The sequence below is a fragment of the Enhydra lutris genome, unplaced genomic scaffold, assembly GCF_002288905.1.
Source record: "Enhydra lutris kenyoni isolate GAN:26980312 unplaced genomic scaffold, ASM228890v2 scaffoldscaffold59, whole genome shotgun sequence".
In the NCBI taxonomy this organism is placed as follows: Eukaryota; Metazoa; Chordata; class Mammalia; order Carnivora; family Mustelidae; genus Enhydra; species Enhydra lutris.
In genome coordinates this window covers 406,001-430,152 of record NW_019154143.1, presented here as the reverse complement: position 1 = coordinate 430,152, position 24,152 = coordinate 406,001, and the positions used below count along the sequence as shown (strand labels likewise).

General features: G+C 53.8%; 1 protein-coding gene across 1 annotated transcript; it reads left to right on the top strand.

Annotated features, from left to right (window-relative positions):
• Positions 1 to 11,374: 11,374 nt before the first annotated feature.
• On the top strand, positions 11,375 to 19,567 carry LOC111158470 (solute carrier family 30 member 3). Its single transcript, XM_022520506.1, has 8 exons — positions 11,375 to 11,627; positions 15,255 to 15,436; positions 15,912 to 16,058; positions 16,154 to 16,307; positions 16,875 to 17,073; positions 17,317 to 17,422; positions 17,679 to 17,813; positions 18,739 to 19,567. The coding sequence occupies exons 1-8, from the start codon at positions 11,533 to 11,535 to the stop codon at positions 18,885 to 18,887; spliced, it is 1,167 nt and encodes a 388-aa protein (XP_022376214.1). The 5' UTR covers positions 11,375 to 11,532; the 3' UTR covers positions 18,888 to 19,567.
• Positions 19,568 to 24,152: the final 4,585 nt, after the last annotated feature.

The following is a 24,152-nucleotide window of genomic DNA, read 5'->3' as shown; positions in this document are numbered from 1 at the left end:
CCTGGGGAAGCCTCACACAACCTCCATCTGGGTGTGAAATTTCACACCGCCAGGGTCCAGTGGCCAACAGCGCTTAGAGTGCTGCGCCAACACTCCCGGTCGCTTTTTGGCGCTGCCAAAAAACCTGGGAGGTGAGGCTACGTGGGCCCTGGGATTTATTTCGCTCCTGAGTGTAGGGATCAGCCTTGCGCCAGCGGCCCATGCTACGTGCTACGCTACGTTGCCAGCTCTTCCGGTGGGCGTGGCCTAGGACGGGGTGGGGGTTGTCCCTTTTCCTGTGGGAGAGGATCACCAGCCTTCGTCACCCGCGAGGCTCATCCACTCACCTAAGGAAACATATTGGGCTTGCACGCCGGGGTTGTATGAGAGGTATGGCTCCTGCAAAGCCTTTCTCCAGAGGTGTATTACCTTCCCTGTCTTCTTTTGCAGAGTTTAGGGGGGGGTCTCCATTTTGTCCTTTCTTTCCCTTCCACCAGGAAACTCCTACACATCCTTCAAGACCCATCTCGAATGTCCTGGGAATCCTTCCTTCTTTTCCTCATTTGTTCCCATCTTGCTCTGTCAGCGCATTTATCCTATTATATTGTAATTATGAGTTTGCGCCTTCCCTTAAATGATAAACGATATCTTGAATTTTCCAAAGTCTCTACTGTTCTTCAAAAACTTCATTTAAATACTATGATATCATAAGGATGTACCATAAGGTATTTATATAATCCAGATTGGATACTTAAGTTGTTTCTAGCCGTTTGATAGTGTAATAACCTTGTAACGAAAATTCCTATCTATAACTCTTCAAATAAATCTCTTCCCTACCCCCCTTGAGGTGGATTCCTGGACGTGGAATTATTGGGTCAAAGAGAATTTTTTAGAGACTCCTGATCCATGTTGCTAACTTTCTTCCCAGAAAGATCCCCAAAGTGCCAATTTACATCCCTACCCGCCAGGCTCGAAAGCGCCAAGCTCCACCTGGCCGCGCTTCCTGTGATCTCCTACAGGAGGCAGTGTTTGCACCACTTCTAATTTACCGCTTTGTAATGTTTTCTTTACAGAGGAGCACTCAATAGCTCCCATAGCATGTAATTTGAAAGAGCTTTAATGTTTCAGTAGTTTTTCTCTGCTACACCTCGTGTGGCTTTTATCACTCTCTTCCCTTTATTACAGTTGTTTGCGCACATTTGCATCGCCTTCTAGGTCTTAAGTGGCAAATCAGTCTTCCATCCCAAGAGATGTGAGCCATCTGAGTAAACTAAGGAGTCCATGGGCAATAGGCACAATGACCAGGGAATTAACCAACTTCTTTCTGTAGATCTGTGATCGCTGTAGGGGTGGGGATGAAAAGCTTTGGCATCAACCTCCCAGTTCATAGGTTCTGGGTCGGAGGAGTTTATAAGTTAGTCCCCTAAAGGAAAGGAGCTGAAACTGATATATATTTTTTTTCCTGTGAGGGTTTGTACTATGATAAATTTCCCTAGCTAACTCCCAACTTTTCATCACGAACATGGGATGGCAGAACTAGCAGAACAACCCAGGTTGTTTCTTTACTAGTGCTGGGAAGACGGCAGAAGGCACTAGAAGTGCAGAGCACTTACAGTGAATTCCTTGCCTCAGTCTATAGGCCCAGCCTGGTCTGGCCCCTGCCTCTCATGCTAGCTCTGCCAAGCACCACTGTTTTGCCTGCTCTGGTCTCAGCTGCACTGGTTTTCTGTCAGTTCTTTGAAGACACCCTGTTCCCTCCTATGTCAAAGGCCTTTGGCCACGCTGTTCCCTCTGCCTGGAGGACTCCTCCTCAGGCTGTCCACTAGCTGACTTTTCATCCTTCTAGGATCTCAGCTTCATGTCTCCTCCCATAGGTCTTTAAATTTGGAGTTCTGCTTCTCTCTCCTCACCTCATAACACCCTTACCACGATTTGTGAATATATGTTTCTTTGTGTGTTGATTTGCTTAAGGTCTGCCTTCCCCAGTACAAAGTGAACTCTCTGAGGGACCTTGTGGGTTTGCTTACCATCTTTCACCCAGCACCTAGACCCATGCCTGGTTCACAGCATGTGAATTAATGATTTGTTGAAGGATCTGCAGCAGAGGGAGCCTTCGGTTGGTCCAATGAAGGCCTAGAGGTTGGGCCCTGGCAAGAATTCCCTAGAGGAGCACTTAGCTGGGGAGTTGGACCACTAGAGACCGTTCTCTCTCCTATGGTCCCAAACAAGAAGAGGCATAAGGGGTTAAGAGAAGGTGGTAGGGGAGATAGTAACGGTGATTTGGAGCTCCTTGCTTCTTGTTTGTCTTCATCTTCCTTCAGTTCCTAACACAGTTCCTGAGATATTGTAGGTGCTCAATGAATGTCGGCCGGTTGAATGAATAAGCAAACATTGTGTCTTTTCAGAGGCACCGTAACCTAATAATCTGCTTTGATTCTCAGCAGCTATGAGAGGTGGTGTGATCCCATTCCTGCTTCATAGAAGTGAGCCCAGAGAAAGAGGACAAATTACGTTATTCTCTGGAAGAGTTAGTAAACATCTTCCACATCTTGCCAGAGGCTCCAGAATGTTATTACTTCTTATCATTGCTCTCTGACATTATAATTAATTCTAATCATAGTCTGTGGCTCTTGAAATTAGCTATTATCTTTAAGTCTTCTGAGCCTTTAGTCTGAATGAAAGGACACAGCAGGCAGTAGGCTACAGACATGGAAAGAGAGGGCAGGCAAGTTAGCCTGGCATCCTTTGGCTAGAGGCTCTCCACTTTGCCTTCACCTAGAAACAGACCCCATCTGGCTCTGTTTCTATGTACACAGTCTCTTCTGACACTAAGCACAGTACTCGGAAGAACACACAAGCCCAGAATCAGAAGCCCTAGACCTTGGTTTTGGCTCTGTCTCTAATGAGCCGTGTGATCCTGAACAAGTCACTTAATCTCTGAGGCTCTTTTTCCTTTTCTGTAAAAACCTGTGCCATTCCACAGGGTTGATGTCAAAACTAAATTCGATTTGGTTGTAAGAAAAAAAAAAAAAAAACGGAGAAAATAACTATGCTGAAGAATGATTTCAGGACAAAACCTTTTCTACAATCATTTGCCCTCAAGTCACTGATCTTATAGTTTACTATCTCACAGTTTGGTCTCTCCTGGAGAAAACCAAGAAGCATCCCTTATTTACCCACAAACAGCTAAGGTTTTAGTCATATAGCCAGAATACACATATACAGACAGCAGACATTGGCATATTTATACCCAAAATATCATGCTCTGGAGCATATGCAGTGGGAGAGAGAGATCATAATTTGTCATACCCAACCACTAGGTTCTAGAATTACATAGTTTTTGAGTTGGAAAGGAACTCAGAGGCTTAACTCTCATCTAATGCCTTTGTTGTGTAATTAAGGAAATTTTGGCCCAGAGAGAAGGAATGACCTGCTCAAAGTCAACCAGTGAGGTCCAGACCTAAGTCTTCTTCTTCTTTTTTTTTTTTTAAAGATTTTTATTTATTTATTTGACAGAATCACAAGTAGGCAGAGAGGCAGGCAGAGAGAGAGAGAGAGGAGGAAGCAGGCTCCCGCTGAGCAAAGAGCCCGATGTGGGGCTCGATCCCAGGACTCCGGGATCATGACCCGAGCGAGTCAAAGGCAGAGGCTTTAGCCCACTGAGCCACCCAGGCGCCCCTGGACCTAAGTCTTCTAAGTTAAGATTCTATGTCATGTCTGCTCCTTATACACACCAGCTCCCTTCTCACTTTAAAGTTGAGGTCTAGGGGTGCCTGGGTGGCTCAGTCAGTCGGGCGTCTGACTCTTGGTTTCGGTTCAGGTCATGACCTCAGTCAGGTTCGTGGGATTGAGTCCCCAATCGAGATCTTGTGTTAAGTGGGGAGTCTGCTGGAAGATTCACTCCCTCTGCCCCTCTCCCACATTCAAATAAATAAGTAAAAATAAATCTTTAAAAAAAAATAAAGTTGAGGTCTAGAGACAGACCAAAGCTGTAGCTGATATCCACCTCCTTTCATGATGTCAGGTAATGTCCTGCTCTCCCTCTGTCCAGGTGCAGGACACTCACTACCTATGACAAGACGTCACTGGCCCGGTTTGTTTGCCTGTCCTCCACCGGGCAGACATCTCAGAGTGGGAGGTGGAGGGCTTCCAGCCAGAGAGGTGGCCGCATACCCCTGTCCTCTCTTACCTGCAACCCCAGATTTCAGAGCTAAGGGCAGGCTGACAGGGCACGGCTCCCTCACCTGTAAAATGGAAATAATAGCGTGTACCTTTTAGGGCTGTTAGCTGGATCGAATACTTAATTTGAACAGTGCTTGGCGCACGCTAAGTGCTACCCATTAACATTGTCACCATCCTCATCCTCATCGCCGTCCTTTCCATCTGGTCACCGTCCTTTCCATCTGGTCACCGTCCTTTCCATCTGGTCGCTCTCAATTTTGTCAAGAGAGAGGTTGCTTTTCGTGTTTTTCCTGGGAAGAAGGGAAAACTCAGGATCCTTCCTCTAGGAAGATTTGCAGATTGTCATTGGAATTGTTCCATCTGCTTTCTGTATCCTTCTCTCAGCCTCTTAGAACCCCATCTCCTTGTTCCCCTGCCCAGCACCCTCAGGCTGCCTTCTTACTCTCCAAAATATTCCTGCCAGTCCCCCCTAAGCAGTTAGAACCCCGAAGTTAACTCTCTCACTTCTCTTTTCAATACTTTTGGTTTTTTGTTTTTGTTTTTAGAGAAAGATCACGTGTGCATGTGCATACACAAGTAAGGGGGGCAGTGAGGGTGAGGCAGGAGCAGAGGGAGAGGGAGAGAGAGAATCTCAAGCAGGCCCCACGCTCAACGCCCAGCCGAAGCAGGGCTCAATCCCTCAACACTGAGATCATGACCTGAGCCAAAATCAAGAGTTGGACAGTTAACTGACTGAGCCACCCAGGTGTCCATGCTTTCAATATTTCTAATAAAAAGTATGACCTCCATCAAAGGAGTTCATCCCTAAGGGTTGGTTAGGTGGAAAGTAACCTGATTTTTAAAAAAGATTTTATTTATTTATTTTGACAGAGAGAGAGAGAGAGAGATCACAAGTAGACAGAAAGGCAGGCAGAGGGGCACCTGGGTGGCTCAGTGGGTTAAGCCTCTGCCTACGGCTCAGGTCATGATCTCAGGGTTCTGGGATCAAGCCCCGCATCAGGCTCTCTGCTCAGCAGAGAGCCTGCTTCCTCCTCTCTCTCTGCCTTTCTACCTACTTGTGATCTCTATCTGTCAAATAAATAAATAAACATTTAAAAAAAAAAAAGAAAGGCAGGCAGAGAAGGGTGGCGGGGGCGATGGGAACGTAGGCCCCCTGCTGAGCAGAGAGCCTGATCGGGGGATGCAGGGCACCATCCCTTGTGGGGCTCCTCCCAGGACCCTGAGATCATGACCTGAGGGGAAGGCAGAGGCTTAACCCACTGAGCCACCCAGGCGCCCCAGAAAGCTACCTGATTAAAATAACAATTCAGGGGCACCTGGCTGGCTCAGTCAGTGGGGCATGTGATTCTTGATCTTCGGATTGGAGGTTCAAGCCCCATGTTGGGTGTAGAGATTACTTAAAACTAAAATCTTGAAAAACCGAAAACCACTGTAATTCAGCTTATAGTAAGAATGGCTATTAATAGGGGCGCCTGGGTGGCTCAGTGGGTTAAGCCGCTGCCTTCGGCTCAGGTCATGATCTCAGGGTCCTGGGATCAAGTCCCGCATCGGGCTCTCTGCTCGGCAGGGAGCCTGCTTCCCTCTCTCTCTCTCTCTCTCTCTCTGCCTGCCTCTCTGTCTACTTGTGATCTCTCTCTGTCAAATAAATAAATAAAATCTTAAAAAAAAAAGAATGGCTATTAATAAATACCTCACTTTCCCCATTCTTACTAACACAAAAAGAATAGGGGTGCCTGGGATCTCTGCTCAGCAGAGAGCCTGCTTCTGCCTCTCTCTCTCTCTCTGCCTGCCTCTCTACCTACTTGTGATCTCTGTCTGTCAAATAAATAAATAAAATCTTAAAAAAAAAAAAAAGGAATAACTGGCAGAATTTCAGGCAGTGTGACCGAATGAAGTAAAAAAGACCAAGCTGTGTTTTGGGGAAGACTTTGGACCCTAAATCACTTTTCTCTTTTTCTGTTCAATTTCACATCTTTTGCTTTCTGTGGCTCTGCATTATTCTGGTTCTCCTCCTACATCTCCAATAAGTTTCCTGCCCCACCCCTTCTGGATCCTTTTTTCACCTCCTTCCTGCATATTCAATATGGTTTGGTCTTTAATCTTCTGCTTGGGTTCTCTCCTCTCCACTTCAGAGATCCAGTCTATACCCATGGCTTCAGATGTCATAAGTAGGCTTTACAGTAAGTTTTGGGTTATCCACAGGCCAGTCTCCCACCGCCTCCAAACCATATTCCCCATACCTGTTGTTCCTCTCGGTTTCTCTACTGATGTTAATGTTATGGCTATTTCCAAGGTAGTGATGCTCAAAACCCGAACAACACTTGTCTGTGGATTCACTATTTTCCCCCACTTCAGCCCAAAAAGTCTTACTAATTTTTTTTTAAAAATCGCTCTTTCATGTGTCCTTTTTTTTCAGCTCCCACAGCCACAAAACATCCCAGTTAAAGGATTTCCATATCACACGACTGATGTTCTAGCCTCCTGACTGTTCTCCCTGCCGCCAGTCTCATGCTGGATATGGCTACCAGGTCAGTGTTTGTAAAGCAATGCTTCTGTCATTACCACTCCTTCGCTCATGGCCTAGAGGATGTAAAACAACCTTTTAAATCTGGCAATAGGGGCGCCTGGGTGGCTCAGTGAGTTAAGCCTCTGTCTTCAGCTCAGGTCATGATCTCAGGGTCCTGGGATCGAGTCCCACATTGGGCTCTCTGCTAGGCAGTGATCCTGCTTCCTCCTCTCTCTCTCTCTCTCTCTCTCTCTCTCTACTTGTGATCTCTCTCTGTCAAATAAATAAAAATCTTTAAAAAAAAATCTGGCAATAGGGGCGCCTGGGTGGCTCAGTCAGTTAAGCGTCTGCCTTCGGGTCACGTCATGATCCCGGGGTCCTGGGATGGAGTCCAGCATCGGGCTTCTTGCTCAGCAGGGAGCCTGCTTCTCCCTCTGCCTGCTTCTCCCCCTGCTTGTGCTTGCTCTCTCTGACAAATAAATAAGTAATATCTTAGAAAAAAATAAGCCTGGCGATAAACTCTACAACTTGATACCAGTTTAGCTCTCCAAGTGCATTGTCTGGTGTTGCCCTAAGGTAACCCTTCCATGACAGACTGGTCTCCCGCCGCCCCAAATATTCCTGTTCTTTCTCACCTCTATGCCATTGCTCTTATACCAGTTCCCCTTGTGAACTGTCCTTTTTGCTAATCCACTCACTTACACAACAGGTATCTTAAACATTGCTATATGGGGTGCCTGGGTGGCTCAGTGGGTTAAGCCTCTGCCTTTGGCTCAGGTCATGATCTCAGGGTCCTGAGATCGAGCCCTGGGATTGAGCCCTGGGATCGAGCCCTGCATCCGGCTCTCTGCTCAGCAGGGAGCCTGCTTTAAAAAATAAAACATTTCAAACACAAAGATAGAATAGCACAGTGATCTCCATCTACCCACCATCAAGCTGCAACAAGCATTGCTTTCTGCAGTTTCTAGACAGTATTTTAAGCCTTGAGATTGGATTGATATCTCCAGGGAGTGAGTGTAGAAAGGTAAAGTGAAGGGGGTGACTAAGTCCTGGACCATTCCAGTATTCAGTGGTTGAGAAGATGAGGAGGAACCAGCAAAGGAGACTGAGAATAAGCAGTCAGTGAAGTAGGAGGAAAACCAGATTATGGTATCCTGGAAGCCAAGTGAAGAAACAAGTAACTCCCAAATAATGATGTAATTACAGTGTGATAAATGCTGAAGAAGAAAAAGAAGCGTGCAGCGAGAATGTATAACATGAGAAATAACTTAGTCTGGGGATCAGGGAAGGCCTCCTGGAGGAGGTGATATTTCAGCTTCATCCCTCCCTCATCCTCTCTATCTCCAACTAAAATCCTGCTTTCTCTATCTTGCTTCCACTCAGACAACCGGCCCCTTTTTTTCTGGGGTGTCTTTAATGAGGACTGTATGTCAGCCACCAGGGGCCCTAGGGACACCGTGATGAGAAAGGTAGAAGCAAGCCATTTTGTTTCAGCGTGCTGAGTGCCAACCACACATAAGCACAGAGGGCCTTGAGAGCACAGGAAAAGGGCACATAGCGGGGGAGTTAGAAAGACTTCCTGGAGGAACACCTGAGCAGAGAATGGAGTAGATACTGGACCCCCTTGTTATCTTTCCCCTTACCCTTCAGCCTGGCTTGGACCTTTCCAGTGTTAATCCGTTTGGACCTTTCCAGTGTTAATCCGTTATCTGCATGCTTGACTTCCAAATCTTGTCTGAGATCCCTAGCCCAGCCTAAATCCTGACTTCAAGGCTGGACTTGGCTCTCTCCTTCTCTCCCAAAATGAACTGGTCCAGCCTGGGCTCCCTGAAGCCCCCTTCTGACCTGCTCTGCCACCATCTGTTCCAGCACTGACCTATCCTCCTGAGAATTTCCAGGGACTCCTGCTTCCCTCATCCCAGGATTTAATGTGGCCTAAGGAATCTCCTTAGGGAAAATTGATACCCGAGGCAGGAAAGGACAGACATTTAGAGCATGTGGGTAAATCAGCAACCAAAACCTGCAAAATAGAAATCTCTTGCAATCAAGTTAAAGCTAGGAAGGGGGAGGAAATGCATGTATCTTGCTCACCAGAAATTCCCAGTTACTCTAGCAAAGTGCATGGCAGGAAATAAATGTTCAGTAAATGTTGAATGAATCGTTCTTACAAGATTTCAGTTCCCTACAACCAGCTCTCAGCCTTCCTTCTAACTCCTGCCTCATTTTCCTAGCTCCTAACCAGGTGCTGGATGCCTTCCTCAGACCTGGCTTTCAAGAGGACCCTTGGCAAAGATTTTTATAGGGCCACCTGATGGCTCTTTGAGAAACAGGTGCAAGAGGTCTCTTTGGCTGCCGGGCTTTCCTTGCATAAATTTCCGAGCACAGGCGACTGTTGGTATTCTCCCCGCTGGTGCCCTCGGCTTCTGGAGGCAGCACGTTCCAAGGCGCGACACGGAGGGAGCCGCGGCAGAGGACAGCCTTGTAATCTTATCTGCTCCCAGACTTCATTCCCCTCCCGCCTGCTCGCTCCCCGCCCAGGGGCGGGCGGACTCGTGCCGGCGTCTGCGCCCCCTCCCGGGAACCCGGGGCTGCTGTCTGCGCACTGTGGACTGGCTGCCCAGGAAGGGAAATCCCGGAGGGAGCCATTGTTGTTAAGTCCCCTAATGTCGCCATCGGCTAAGGCGTGCCTAGAAACCCCTTCCCCGCACAGGGCTCCGCGGTTTCTCCCCATCCTCGAGTTCGCCTGCTCCGGCCGCTTCCCGCGAGGCTACAACATCCCAGCCCTGGAGGGCTCCCCAGCTCCAGGGCTCGCAGAATTGGGGAAGCCCCAGGCCCAGTGCCAAGCTTCGAAAACCGACGGCGCCTGGCGGGACTTGCTGGGCTCTGACCTAGGAGGACCGGGCATGAGTTCCACCCCGCTCTAACAAGGACCTACAAGGTGACCTTGGCCGGTGGCTTCCCCTCTAGCTACCTCTGTCTGCATCCCTGCGACCCGAGCAAGGAGCTGAGGTCCCACTCCTCTAGGGGAAATTGGAGGAAGAAAGGACCCCCACCCTTACTCCCTCGCCCCTCGCCTCGCGTGGGCTTTGGGCTGAGCCTTCTGCCGGGAGTAGAGGGATGGTGCCGAATAAAGGCTGGCGCTGGCCCCGGGAGCCGCGTGGGTGGAGACGCGGCACCCGGGGCTCGCACAGACCCTTTGGTTCTTCCGTTCCGCACCGTTCCCCAGCGCAGTACGCTCCCTTCGTGCACGCCGCCCGCAAACCTTGGCAAGGGCCTCACTCTCCCCCGCCTGAGCAACCAGCCCGCCGCCCAGCTTGCCTAATCCGTTCAAGCCTCACCTCCTCCGCGAAGCTCTCCCGGGTTAACCCCATCTCTTCCAACCACTCTATCTGGCACGTGCTCCTAGTGTTTGTTCGCGGATGGGGGGTTGGGGGGAGGTGTACACGCAGTTGCAATGTTTGGGAATAATAACGTTGGGGAGAGGTGTCTATTCCCAGAACCCCAAATGAAGGATGCCCAGTGTGTTCTTCAGGAAGTGTGCCCGTGGATGGGTTTCTCTGCTGGACTCACCAACCGCTCCCACCCTCCACGCTTCCCTATCCAAGCTCACTTCTCTCCCTCCTCTTCCAGACCCTTCTCTTCAGAGTGTCACAACTTGGAGGGCACAATGCAGTCCCCACCCCCATTTAATTCTACAGTGGCGGCAGGTGTGAGGGCCAGAGAGCATTGGGCATGTGAAGGTTTGACCCGGGGCTGAGGCTCAGTCACTCCTTCCCCTGGGCTTTAGTTAAAATGCGGCAAAATGAGGTAAAGGCCCAGCCAGGTGCTAGAGGTTCGGAGGTAAAGAGTCACGTGCTGGCAAGCGGCCGCCTCCCTCCAAGAACAGTGGGCTTATGACCAGAGATGTGGCATCGCTCCTTCCTCCTCCCGTTGCCCCGGCCTGTGAGTGGCAAGACTGCGGCGCGCGCTCTCGTCAGTCGCCAGTGCGGTGCCCTGAACTGGAGAGGGGGAAGAGGATGGGGTTCCAGTCCCAGCGTTTTATTCACCGGCTACATGACCCTAGATGCTTCTTCCTCTGGAACTCAGTTTACTCATCCGAAAAATAGGGATAGTAATGAATTGGAGGAGAACAGGAAGCTTTTGTCACCCGAAGTCTCTATAAAAATAAATGATAATGAGCGGCACAGTGCTTGGCAGCAGATTCCGCATGCAAATTCCGACCCCACATCCTCCACAGAGGGGTTTCTGGCCAGAGTCCCTGGAGTTCTCCCGGATGTGTCACTGCTCACCCCACACTCTTTCTGGCTCTCTCGAGCTAGGTAATGGACCCATACTTGATTCTGCCTCCTTGTGGGGGGCTGGACGACACCCCCCCATCCCCGCCTGCAGGCTTGCAAGGGGAGGTGTTCCCTGGGGGAAGGTTGGGGGGGGGTGCCAAGCCTTGAGGAGCTTGGCTTGGAACCGGCGGGCGGGACTTGGGTGGGGGCGGGGCTATGGAAATTTGGCATTCTCTAGAACCCTGCGGGGGCGCAGAGGGCTCCGGTCGCCCACACCTGGCTCTGCGCTGGGAAATGGGGCTTTGGCTACGGGGGCGGGGCTCTAGGGGCGGGGCTTAGGCGTGGGGGAGAGACCCGAGAGCCTGGAGGCGGGGCTTGGGGAGCTCGCCCCACGCGGGGCGGGGCTCCAAAGGCCGCGGGATCTGCAGTTCGGACTCCCCGCGACACAGTCGCTGCAGTTCCCTCTACTCTGGTGGCCCCGCGGCCCTGCGGGGAGTCCGGGGGTCGGCTGGCCGCTCGGACTTGGTGCAGGGCCGGCCCCGCCTCTCCCTTCCACGGTGGGGCCTAGACGGTTGGGGCCGCGGTGACATGGAGCCCTCTCCTGCCACGGGGGGATCGGAGACCACTCGCCTGGTGAGCCCCCGGGACCGCGGCAGCGCCGGTGGCGGCCTGCGCTTGAAGAGGTAGGACAGACCTGGGCTGGTCCTCAGCTCGGGGGCGCCACCCTCATGCCATCCGTACATTTCGTTGTCTTTCCTGGCGTGGCCCCGGCTGGCCGCCCCAACGCCCCGAAAGTCCCGCGGCTTCGCGGCGCCCGGCTCTGTCCTCTCCCGCCACACCGCCAGAACCGACCCCGACCCTCCCAGCAGTCCGCTATGCCTCCTCCCTGCCACGCTCTTTTTCTCGGTCCCGCAACACGGCTCCCCCGCCCGTCCCCCAAGCCTCCGGACCCCTCTGCCGCCCTCGCCGCATCCGACTTCCCCGAGAGCAACTGCCCCTCCGTCGGGCCGGAATCCACGCCTGGTGCCCCGAAGTCCGCATTGCTTCAGCGCCCTGGCGGTGGGAGCATCTCGCCGCCCAGGCTTCGGAGCCCCCGCTACAGGCCCCTGGCCCTTCCCTCTGTGCGCGCGGGCTCGGGGCGCCCCCTCCAGCCACCGCCAGCTGTGCGCACCCAGGCCGAATATGGGCCCGGGCTCCACGGCGGTTCTTCCGGGCCCCTGGGGGGCGGCGGCCGCTGGGAAGCGAGGGGGTGGCAGGGAAGGAGCAGGTGCGGTCTGGGCGGCAGGGGGTATTCCCGGCTCCGCACAGACGGGGCCGGGGGCGGCGAGGTGTGAAATGAGGCGCGCAGAGCGGCGGGGACAGCGGGCCGGGGGCGGCCGGAGAACCTCCTCCGCGTCCCGCCGGCCTCCCGCGCCCGGCGCCCGCAGGGTCCCTCGGAGCGGCCGCGCCAGGCCCATCCAGGCCACCTCCTCTGGCCATTTTGTCTGTTGGCTGACCGTCCGTTTGTCTCGGAAATTTGACAGGCTCCTTGGCTTTTTCTCTTTCTTCATTTCTCCCAATCGTTTTGTTTCCCTCCGAGCACCTTTCCCTTTGTCTCTGATGATGTGGTGCCTCTCTCGCTCTTTCCCTGGATGGGGGCCGTGAACCTGGGTGGGTGGGGGAGTGGATGAACAGAAGGGAGGACAGACTTCCCGTCTGACTCCTTCCTGCCGGGGACTGCAGACGTGGGCTGCTGTGGAGGCTCCAGCCCAGGCCCTGGCTCTCTTCACATATCCTTTTGACTCTGCTTCAGGTCCTGGTCCCCTCCCCACACTTCACCTCTACCCGCTCAATATTACTTGTTTGTTGGGGTTTCAGAGGCCAGGGAGAGAAAACTGCCTTTCCTTCTCTCTAAACAACATGTAGCCCCCCACCCACATACACACCCACCGGCACCAACAATGAGGCTTTTTAAAAAATGTTTGTTTTGTTTTTTGTTTTTTTAAAGTAGACTCCAAGCCCAATGTGGAGCTTGAACTCATGACCCTGAGATTAAGAGTCCCATGCTCCACCAACTGAGCCAGCCAGGCACCCCAACAATGAGCCTCCTTTAGTGCCCAATTCATGCAGGACAAAAGGGAGCAGCCTGTTGATGGCTGGCTACCTTGATGACTGGCTACTCTGTTCCTTGTAAAAAAAGGCATCTTGCCCATTGCCCCAAAGCCACGCAGCCTCTGCTTGCTATCCAGACCCGCATCTCTGACTCCCGGCTCATTTTCAGTCTCATATGACCATTAGTCACCAAATCCTGCAGTATTTTCTGAAAGAGGCTCTTCCCTAACCTACCTGCCCCTCCTTTGAAATCTGGTGCATGGAATTTGTGGCCTGGTCTATTCTGGACCCTTCCATCTCCTCTCTTCTCCCTCTCCAGACTAATATACATCAGCAAGGTCATCTCAGGGCTTGGGAAAGATATGTGAAATCAATCAGTGTATCTCCCTTGGTGTTCCTTTGAGCCCTCACTTTCCTCCTCAGCCCTTGTCCTGGCTCCTGACACTTAAAATGCCTAGCCACCTATTTTGTCATTGACATCTCATGTGTCTAGAGCCCCCTTCTTCACCTAGGTCTCATGTTAAACATCTCTTCCTCTGTGAAGTTGTCCTCACCCCCATCCCAGGTGGTCACTCCCTCCCTGGTGCTCCAAAGTCCCTCATTCATAATCCTCCCGGCCCCAGCCTCTCCTTGCCTAGTAAGTCATTTGTGACACCTCTGTCTGGGTTTCACTATGTGCACCCTGCCTGCCACCTGAGTCCCAAGCACCCAACTATGTGTATACCTCATTGAAGAATGAGGATGGGTTTCAAAGCCACCCTCGTCTCCCTGTCTCCTCGGCAAACACACCCAGCATCTCATCATCATACACATTGAGATTCTAAGTCTTGGAAGAACATTCCAAGAATTAAATCTACCTGCCAGCACTCGAATCTTCCCTGCAGGCACCAAATGTGCCCCCACCTTCCTCACACCTCAATTCACCCACTTGGCAGAGCTTTTCTCAGCCAGAAGGCTCCAGGCCTCCCTCCTCAATTTACTGCTGTGACCACGTTTCTATCTGGAGCCTTCGATTTTTCACTCATGGGTATTCTTGTCACACTTCCATGAGTATTTCTAAGACTGTATTTTCTATTTAGGTCCTTTCTTTGTTCTATGGGAGGTTCCGGCTTTGCCGGGGTTCAGGTTGGTAGTCGTGGGGGTAGGAATGGGGCCAGCATGAGCCTAAAACTCAGCCTGAGCTCAGTCTCTGGCATCCCAGGTGAGGCTCCAGCCCCACTCATGTATTGAAGGAGGCTTACGGTACCATACAGTTAAAGTGGCCTCCACTGGGTACTTACGATCGGCCCAGGGTCCAGCGAACATGAGGCAGCCTCCAAATCCACTGCTCCTACCACTACCTCCCCAGCCATGCAGTCGGCGCTTCATCCTCCCTGTGACAACCCCAGCTCTGGGATCTGGGACCCCTGACTTTTTGGGTCCCAACATTCCACTCCTCTCTTAAATGGCCACGTTTCAACAGCATGTCTAGATAGGATAGGGGAAGGATCTGGAATGGAGGCACAGGGAGATGGATCTGGGAGGGAGACACTAAGGCCAGGATCCCGTGCTCACCCTTTGACACCACCTTCCCTTCATCCTCTGCCTAGCATGTTCACCCCCCCGCCCCCGTCTTTACCTGAACCCTCTGCTTCCTTCCAGACTCTTCTCATGGTGCCCCCTTCAGTTTCCCTGATTTCACTGCAATTCATCTACTCTATCCTCCGAGCCCTGAGAGCATTTTGTTTTATGGCAATAGCTACTCTCCTGCTACATATCACAGCACTTAGGTACACCTTTGTCTTGCTCACCAGAAGCTCCCAGAGCTCAGCAAGATCCTGCCATTTTCTATTCTTTCTGGTGCCTATCCACACATTATGGTGGCGTCTACTCTCTACCATGAACTAGCTGTGCAGCCTCCATATGTCCTCTCTGAGCCTCATACTTGTAATTTCTGTAAAAAGCATCAGACTACACCATCTCTATGGTGCTTCCGAGCTGTGGAGTTTCAAGGCTCTGTGTATGAAAGGAGAAGGAGTCTGGAATCTGAGCTGTTTAGCCCCATCTCTCACGTGGCCTTCTGTCCCCGAGGCTCCCAAGTTTGGCCAGGCCTTGGGATGGACAGAGCAAGTGTCCGGCCACAGCTGATGAAGCCCATCTAGCAGGACTGGGGACGTGGGAGTGAGGAACAGGTGAGCCCACGGCCAAGCCCCAGGCTGAATGGTGCTGCCCCGCTGCAGTCTCTTCACAGAGACCTCGGAGCCCCTCCCCGAGGAACCCAAACCTGTGGAGATGCCCTTCCACCACTGCCACCGGGACCCCCTGCCGCAGCCCGGGCTCACCCCAGAGAGGCTGCAGGCACAGAAGCAGCTTGGCGCCGCCTGTGCCGTGTGCTGCGTCTTCATGGCTGGGGAGGTGGTCGGTAAGTCGGCGAGCGGCTCGGCCAACCCCACCCGCCTAACCCCTGCCCAAGCCACTCTCCACCCAGAGCCCCAGCAAGGTTCCTGGAGGGGTGGGGCAGGGGAGATGAGGAGAGTGGGGTGGTGGCAGTGGGCGCGTGGGTGCCCAGGACTCAGGAAGTGGGAGAGGGTGGACGACGGCACCTTCAAGCCCAGGGCTGGGGCCGAGGGCTAGGGCTGGCTTCTCAGCATTAGCTAGTCTTTCAAAAGTCCCATTTTCTTGATAGTAAAATGTGTCCTTATAGAAAATCTAGAAAATGTGGATGAGTGAAAAGAAGCCGATAATCGCCCCTCCTGTAATCCCATCGCTTTGGGATGCCACCACACTCGCTTTGGGGCACGGGTCCCCCTGGTCTCCTTCCGTGCTTCTCCACACGCTGCCACAGTGCCCGCTACTTCCTTAGCAGACCCAGACTGTGCCCTGCTTTACCCTTGCAGGGGGGTATCTGGCTCACAGCCTGGCCATTATGACCGACGCAGCCCACCTGCTGGCCGATGTGGGCAGCATGATAGGCAGCCTCTTCTCCCTCTGGCTCTCTACCCGGCCAGCCACCCGCACCATGACCTTTGGCTGGCACCGCTCAGGTAAGGCCCCGCATGGCCCCGTGAGCCTCTCCTCTCACCAGAAGGTACCTCCCAGGGTCCCGGGCAGGTTTCTGATAGCTCATCTCCCTCTGCAGAGACTCTGGGAGCCTTGGCCTCTGTGGTCTCCCTCTGGATGGTCACCGGTATCCTCCTGTACCTGGCCTTCATCCGCCTGCTGCACAGCGACTACCACATCGAGGGGGGCGCCATGCTGCTGACCGCCAGCATCGCTGTCTGTGCCAACCTGCTGTACGTCCCCGTAGGGAGCGGTGCTCCGGGGGCCTCAGGGCGAGGGGTGCTCCTCCGGGGGTAGGGGGAGAGCTGGCTCTCTCCACGCCCCGAAAGGCACGCAACAGGCACACACAGTTCTCCCCTGTCAGCTACCCTAGGGCTGCCTGAGGACAGACGGGAGAAAGACCTGGAATCCAGAGCCAGCAGACATTTCCTGGGGCCACTTTGCTGCGGGATGTCATCGCAGTGTCTCATTTGAGCCCCCCCCGCAATGAGGTAGACAGTATCGGCCCTAGTGTACAGTTAAGGACACAGGACCCAGGGGGTGGCCAGGGGACTTGCTCAGGTGTAAGTCACCGTGGCAGGATCTGAAGGCATGTCTCTAGCACCAAGTATGGTGTTTTTCCCCCCAGCCTGCACGATCTGTGTCCCTCAGCCAATGCTGTCTTCCTCCTGGGGCTGGGAAAGTAGGGAGGAAACAGGTGGAGAAAGGGCTCCCAGGGAGGTGAGGTGGAGAGACTCGGCAAGAGGGCAGAGAGGCCGGGAACAGGTCAGTTGGGCTGAGCTGCTCTGCTTCCCCCTCAGAATGGCCTTTGTGCTGCACCAGGCCGGGCCCCCCCACAGCCATGGGTCTAGGGGGGCAGAATATGCACCGCTGGAGGAAGGGCCGGGGGAGCCCCTGCCCTTGGGGAACACGAGCGTCCGGGCAGCCTTTGTGCATGTGCTGGGGGACCTCCTGCAGAGCCTTGGGGTTCTGGCCGCCTCTGTCCTCATCTACTTCAAGGTACTGTGCGCACAGGCCTGCCCCAGCCTTCATCCCCCAGCTCCGCACCCTGCCCCCCTCCTTGCCCCCTTGGTCTCCCTCCCCCTCCCCAGCTCCCCAGAACTCCTGGCTCTCGGGGCATGGTCCCTTTCCCCTTAGCAGGGCTCTCGGGGGCCTCTCAGGTCCTGTTTGTCCAAGACACCCCTAGGTCTTCCCCTGGAGGATTCCTGTTTCCTGGGCTTGGAAGTCTCTCTCTCTCTCTAGCCTCAGTACAAGGCAGCTGACCCCATCAGCACCTTCCTCTTCTCCATCTGTGCCCTTGGATCCACGGCTCCCACCCTCCGAGATGTCCTCCGTGTCCTCATGGAAGGTAAATCAGATGCCACCGCTCCCCACCTGGGCCCTCTCCGACCTCACTCCAGCTCTGGGCCTTGTCTCTTCTCTCAAGAGAGTGTCGGGAGAAGGCCTGGGTCCTGGGTCTATTGCTGGGAGGAGGATTCGGGCCCAGGGTGAATTGTGGGGGTTGACGCTGAGCGGATACAGGGTGGGGGAGGTGGAGTCTGGAGAGGGGCCACCTCCGCGCTGGAGTGGCCTTGGCAGTAAGGCGTGGCCGGCGCTGCTTGCAGGTTCCCCCCGAAGTGTGGGGTTTGAGCCTGTGCGGGACACGCTGTTGTCCGTGCCGGGAGTCCGGGCAACTCATGAGCTGCACCTGTGGTCCCTTACGCTTACTTACCACGTTGCCTCTGCACACCTGGCCATTGGTGAGTCCACACTGGCCCTAGCCAGTTCCCTCCTAGAAATATGCCACCTCCTGGTCCCCCCCGCCCCGCCCCTGACTGTCCCAGCCCCGCTCCCTCTTCCAAACCTAGAGAGTCTGAACTGCTGGGATTGCCATGCCAGCTCTCTTTCTTGCTCTCTCTTTCACACATGTGTGCATGCTGGAGACAAAGCGCCCTGGACAGGGTGTTGGGGTGGGGGTTCGCCCTCTCTGAAGTAGCGCAGAGAGCCAACAACCCTTTAAAAGATCACTAGTACCAGATGGTCTAGCCACGGGGCACAGTTAGGTAAGGGGTGACCGTGGGGTAACGGAACTGTTCAGACTGATGATGATGAGCTCTGTGTGGCAACTAGGGAAAATGTTGATGGTATAATGCTAAGAGAAAAAAGCTGAATGTAAAATTATATCTACATTATGATTCAACTATTAAAAATATATATGGTGACTCACAAGCTGACAAAGGATTTTTGAGTTTCTTCCAGATGCAAGAAGCAATCAGAGACATGCAATTTGGATGCCAAAAATATTATACTTTGTGGGATAGTGGAGGGTAACTCTAGAGGGACAATGGGAGAAAATAGTTAACATCTGGATTGTCTTGGAGACTTGGGTGCTGTGGCTGCTGACACGTACAGCTGTCTATGGACGGTCGAAGAGCAGAAGAGAATAGAAAAATAAGAATAGTTTGGCGTGTTAGCGGGGTGGCCTGGTTGAGTGAGTCTCTCCAGCCTTTTCTTTGGCATTTTTATGCTGTTCATACAATACAGAAAGAAAAGAAAGCTCCTTGCGCCAAGCCTGGTTTTAATGGTGTGCAAGCCCTGGGGTCCCCCTGCGCCCGTCCTTATCTTGGCCCCTGCCCGGCTCCCGACTCTCCTGGGAACCTGCTGCCTCTTATCACTCTCCCACAGACTCCACGGCCGACCCTGAAGCTGTCCTGGCTGAAGCCGCATCGCAGCTCCACTCCCGGTTCGGGTTCTCCAGCTGTACCCTGCAGGTTGAGCGGTACCAGCCTGAGATGGCCCAGTGCCTGCGCTGCCGGGAGCCCCCCCAAGCCTGAGCCGAGGCCCCGCCCTCGCCCCACTGCCAGGCCCTGGCTCAGGCCCGGACTCTCTGTACCTGCCTCCCTTCTCTCAGCAGAAGGGACAGAGCCGGGTGTACCCCTTCCTCTCTTCCTCCTTCCACCTGCCCGCTCCCTAGCCCCCAGCCCCGGTGGGCAAGACCAAAGTGTGGGGGGGGGAGGGCAGGGGGCGGGCTGAATGGGAATCAATCCGTGGGGGTTTGTAGAAATCCCTTGGTCCCCCCTCCCTATGGTTTGGGGAGCACAAGCATCCTTTCCATGCAGTTCATTTGTCTATGTGGCAGGTTGGCTGTCTGGCTGGGGGCATCTGCCTGTCTGTGTGCTGTTGGTGTGCCTATGCCTGGGGGAGGTCAGCAGGGGCCCCCTCCCCACGTGGCCCTCGCTCTGTCTATGCAGGAGCCCCAAAGCCCGCACTTTGTCTGTGTGTTCTAGCCCTGTGGTTTTTGTCTCAGTGTGTGTGTGTGTGTGTGTGTGTGTGTGTGTTTCTTGGTGCTGTGGCCTGTGTGTCTCTGTGCCTATGTGGCTGTGCTATAGTCTCTCTGAGTCTGCACCATCCATGTGTCCTTTTGGGGGGTCTATCTGTCCATCCCTCTGTTGGTGCTGTGCCCTCGGCTAGAGAGGGAGGACTCTGCCGCAGCTCCACCAATAAACTTGTGTTCACGGCAGCTTTCAGTCCCTGTACTGGCTTTTCCGGAGGGGAAAGGAGGGTCATGCAGCCAGAGTGAACTTCCACAGCCCTCCTACCTCCTGCCCAGCCCCTCCACCCTCTCTACCCTCAAATATCCATGCCCATGTGGGCCAAACCCCACCAGTCCCTTTATTACCTTCCCCTACTCCACACCCTGGGTCTCTGGCTCAGGGAGAGCCCCCACGTGCTCTGGGCTTGGTTGCAGGAGAAAGTTGGAAGGCAAGGAGCCAAGGGATCCTGGAGAGTCATTCCTAAAGACTCCTGCAGGCCATCGTGGCCTCGGGCTTAGTCCCACTGGGGGAGAGCGCTTGTACCACATGCTGACGTGGGCCTGGTTCCCAAGCTGTGTCCGGTGTCAGGGGGAGGCCCCCCCACCCTGGCTGACAGCAGCAACCCCGAGGCCAGTTTTGGGCTGTGGACACCAAGGACCTCTTTTGCCACATTATTCCCCCTTTGCCTTTAAGAATCATATATTTTGACAGATTTAGTCTTTATAAGCCAGACTTAAGGGATTATTGTTATTATTCAGGAATCCCTTAAACTTAAGGAATTGTAGATTTTCTCTTTCAAGAAATCAGACTCTTTTTGATTTTAGAGCTAGTGCTTTGGATCAGCCGAGTTCACGGGCCTTACCATCCTAGACGGATATAATTCCAGACCGACGCAAAGACATGAGCATATTCACTAGTCCGTGCATACTACTACAAGGCTTTCCTCTGCACGACGGAAGAATCTTTATCATAAGATGATCTTTTAAAAATTATTATAAAAGCAATATATGCTTGCTTTAGGAGTCCAACGAAGGAAAAGTATATAAAGTAGAAAGTGAGTGTTTTGCCTATTCTACTGCTCCCAGAAGTAACTGCTATTCATAGTTTGGAGTCTCTCTGCCCATATTTTTATATATGTACAAACAGTTCTGTATAACATAAATGGGATCGCTTTATAGGTTGAGATCATGTAACCTGCTTTTAGGATTCAAGCATGCATCCTGGATGCAGCTTCCCAGGTCAATTACACATAGATTTCATGGCTCTGTGTAAGGTGAAGCTGAAAATAGGCCTCCCTACTCTGGTCTCCAGCTGGTCTCCCCCACTCTGGTCTCCCCCTCCCCCCAAGGCTGGGAGAGTCTCGGCTGGCTGGCTGGCTGGCTGGCCAGCCGGCCTGAGTCAGGCGTGGGAGGCTGGGCTGAGGTGAAGGGCTGGCAGTCCATCACAGTCGATGCCGGTGCCGCTGAGGCTGCCCCAGCTGCTCTCCATGCTTTGCTAGTTCCTGATACTTTCTCATTTTACGACTCATTGATTATCGGCCCCAAGCAAAGACCAGCTGGGGGTTGGGAGGAGGGAGGAAGGGGAGGGTGGGGAAAATGAAGATGAGATTTCTCACCCTATGACCAGCCTGAAGCTGCAGCCCCCGCTCTTTATGGCAGTGCTGGGTCCCTTTGCAGGGGAGAGGAAAACGGGGTTCAGGGCAGAATGAAACTTCACAGAGGATGCCGTCCATCTCTGCCCCACACCCTGGCAAGATGAGGAAGCGGAAGCTAAAGTTCAGAGAAGGAAAAGGACTTCCCCAAGGTGACCCAGCAAGGGACAGGGGCAGGAGCAGAGCCACGGTTCTTACTCCCACTCAGGCCTCTTGGAAGCTCCTGCCCAGTTGAATTTCTCAGTAAACCTTTGCTCGGCTTTTTCAGCAACGTCGTCACTGGCATGGCAGGACCTGGGGCTCTGGACTCAGGCTTCTTGGTTCTGCCGTGGCCTTCTATTAATACACCGGTCACTTTAACCTTTCTGCCTTCCTGTTTTCCTAATTATAAAAAGAAAGATTACATAGCACTGTGGGTGTGAATGTGCCTGGTACATAGAGGGCATGCGGGAATAAGTTCTCTTGGGCAGAATCCAGGACGCAGGGGAGAGCTTTCAGGGGAACAGGGTGACCCAGCACCCAATAGGGACAGGGGTCCACATTTACTGAGCTTACACTGGTGCAAGGCGCCCTAGACGGTTTTACCTGCACTTTACAGATGGAGAAACTGAGGCATGCCCAAGGTCATGCAGCTAATCACCGTCAAGGTTGAGATGCAGACTCCATTCTGGCTGCTCAAAACCCCCAGCCCGTGTACACACCATCCCCTCTTTCCACCCATCTCGCGCCTTCAGGCTTTGCTCAGTCAGGGACTGGGGAGGACCGAAGGATCAGGAGCATTCTCCTTCATTCACAGAGCGCTCTCCCGGGAGTTCAGGAAATCCTTATCTGCTGGAGCGGCCGCTTCCCCCCCATTATCGCCCCAACCCACCACCACTTGCTTATCCAGAAGGTCCTTTCCTCTCGGTGCCCTTCCCAGAGGATAAAATATGTGGTGGAGGGTGAGGTGAGGAAAAAGGGCTGGCGGGGAGGGGACGGCAGGGAAGGCCAGAGCTGAGAGCAAAGCAGGGGACGGACCCATCCATCAGCCCAGTCCTGGCAGCTCCTTACACAGCTGGTTAACCAGGGGATGGGAGCGGGGAGGGCCGCCTGTGGGGCAGACAGGGACCAGAGAAAGATGGGGTGGACAGGGGGGTGGAGGGGACAGGCCGGTCACGCGGAGAGGGCAGTCGTCGGAGTGTTGGAGGGAGACGTGAGACAGGGAGCAGATGGAAAACCCAGAAGCGGGGCGTGTGGCTACGGGGAGGGGGCGTGGGGACATCCGGGCAGAAGCGCAGGCCCCGCCCCGCCCCGCCTCGCTGCGGGGCTCACCTGGGGCCTCCCGGCCGGGGCGGGGCTGCACATCCGGGTCCAGGGGCGAGACTAGAAGATCCTGCGGACTGGGGGAACAGCCTGTCTGGGGCCAGGAGGAAGCGTGATAAATTGGTGTCCTCCTCCCTCTGGTGACCCTGGGGACTTCTCAGGAACTTCAGTGGGCTGGGAGCCGGGCCCTGCCGGCGCATCCGAGGGGAAGCAGCGCCCCCTTGAGGTCCACGCCGTGATAGCAGCAGAGGCGGCCGGAGGCTCCAGAGGATGGCTCAGGACCGAGGCTGGGTGGGAAGAGCCCTGGCCCTGTTCCAGACAAATTCCAACAGCCCTGGGGAGAGCTGCATTTAGGGAGTTCCCTTTGTACCTGAAGGACTCTTTGTCCCCAACTTGGGCGTTCCCAGGGCCTCTCCGTCCCTGCTTTGAGCATCAGGGCCATCCCATCCCCACCTGGCCAGCACATTCCAAGGGGTGCTGGGCAGTGGAGCAGAGTCTGAGGCGCTCACAAATGGTCCTACAAAGTGGGCCCTGTAGCTAGGTCCAGTGGGAGAAAGTTGGCGGTGAGAAGGCGCAGGAAGAGGGGACCCAGGGTGGCCAGAGTCTATGCCCCTCTCTCTCTCATCCTCCACTCCCCGCCCACTCTCTGCCCCAGCCCGGCTCCCGTTCTCTGGCTTACGGCATCCTGCAGCCCCAGGAGCAGCCCTCTCTGGGCCTGGAGAAGCTCACTCAGAGGATCTCCTCCTTGTCAGGGCTGACCCTCTACACTCGGCCCCAGTGTGGTGCCACCATGGTGGCACCCCAGGAAGGGCACATCTCAGGGCCACTCATGGGCTATTCCCCTCCTCCCCTCCTGCACCAGAACTTCCACTCCCTGTGGGAGACTTTCTGGTCAATTTCCAAGTGGGTGCCTCCGGATGGGAGAGAAGGAAAGTGCAGCCATCAGCGCCATCTCCCACCCTAGCTTTGTACTATGCTTCTAGGGGGAGCTGTAGGTTCCTTGTACAGGACGTTTCCATTCTTAAAGGGAAACAAAAGCTTCCCAGAATAGAGCAGGAAAGTGCTGTGTAGGGGACCTCCAGGGGCACCCCTTCTGAGTTTTGCTCTCTGGTTTGGTGCTGTGCACCTGGTCCCAGGGATCACTGCCTTTCTCTCTGACCCGAATAGTCTGAACATTCAATTCCACTCCCTTGTTCTCTTTGGCTCAAACGAGACAGACTATAAATTTTAAGAGGACTGGAGCCAAATACCTAAGGAGAAACAAAATGGAACCAAACCCAGGAACAAAAAGACAGTTAGAGCTCACCAAAACAAGCAGGTTTCAGGCCCTACACTAGCAAACTTGCTTTTCCTTGGCTCAGAGATTGCCTCCCTGTTCCCCTCTGCCCTGCCCACCTGCTGCACGGGAGGAGAGTTCGGTTCAGGACTCGGTCACACAGGACTTCTGGGAAGCACAGGGATGGGGTGAGATTGCTCTGCAAATCACACGCTCCTGGAGGGAAGAAAGCACTGCTTTCCTCATGTTTGCCTGGCACTTAGTAGATACTCAGTAATGACTATTGGTGAAGGAATGAATGGATGAAAAGATGGTAAAAGAATGGGAGTGGGGTCATGCAAAGCCTATGAAGTACCATTTTTTAAAAGATTTTATTTATTTGTCAGAGAGAGAGCACAGGCAGGGGGAGCAGCAGGCAGAGGGAGAAGCAGGCTCCCCAAGGAGCAAGGAGCCTGAAATGAGACTCGACCCCAGCACCCTGGGATCATGACCTGGGCTGAAGGCAGATGCCCAACTGAATGAGCCACCCAGGCTTCCCAAGTGCCATCTTTGTCTT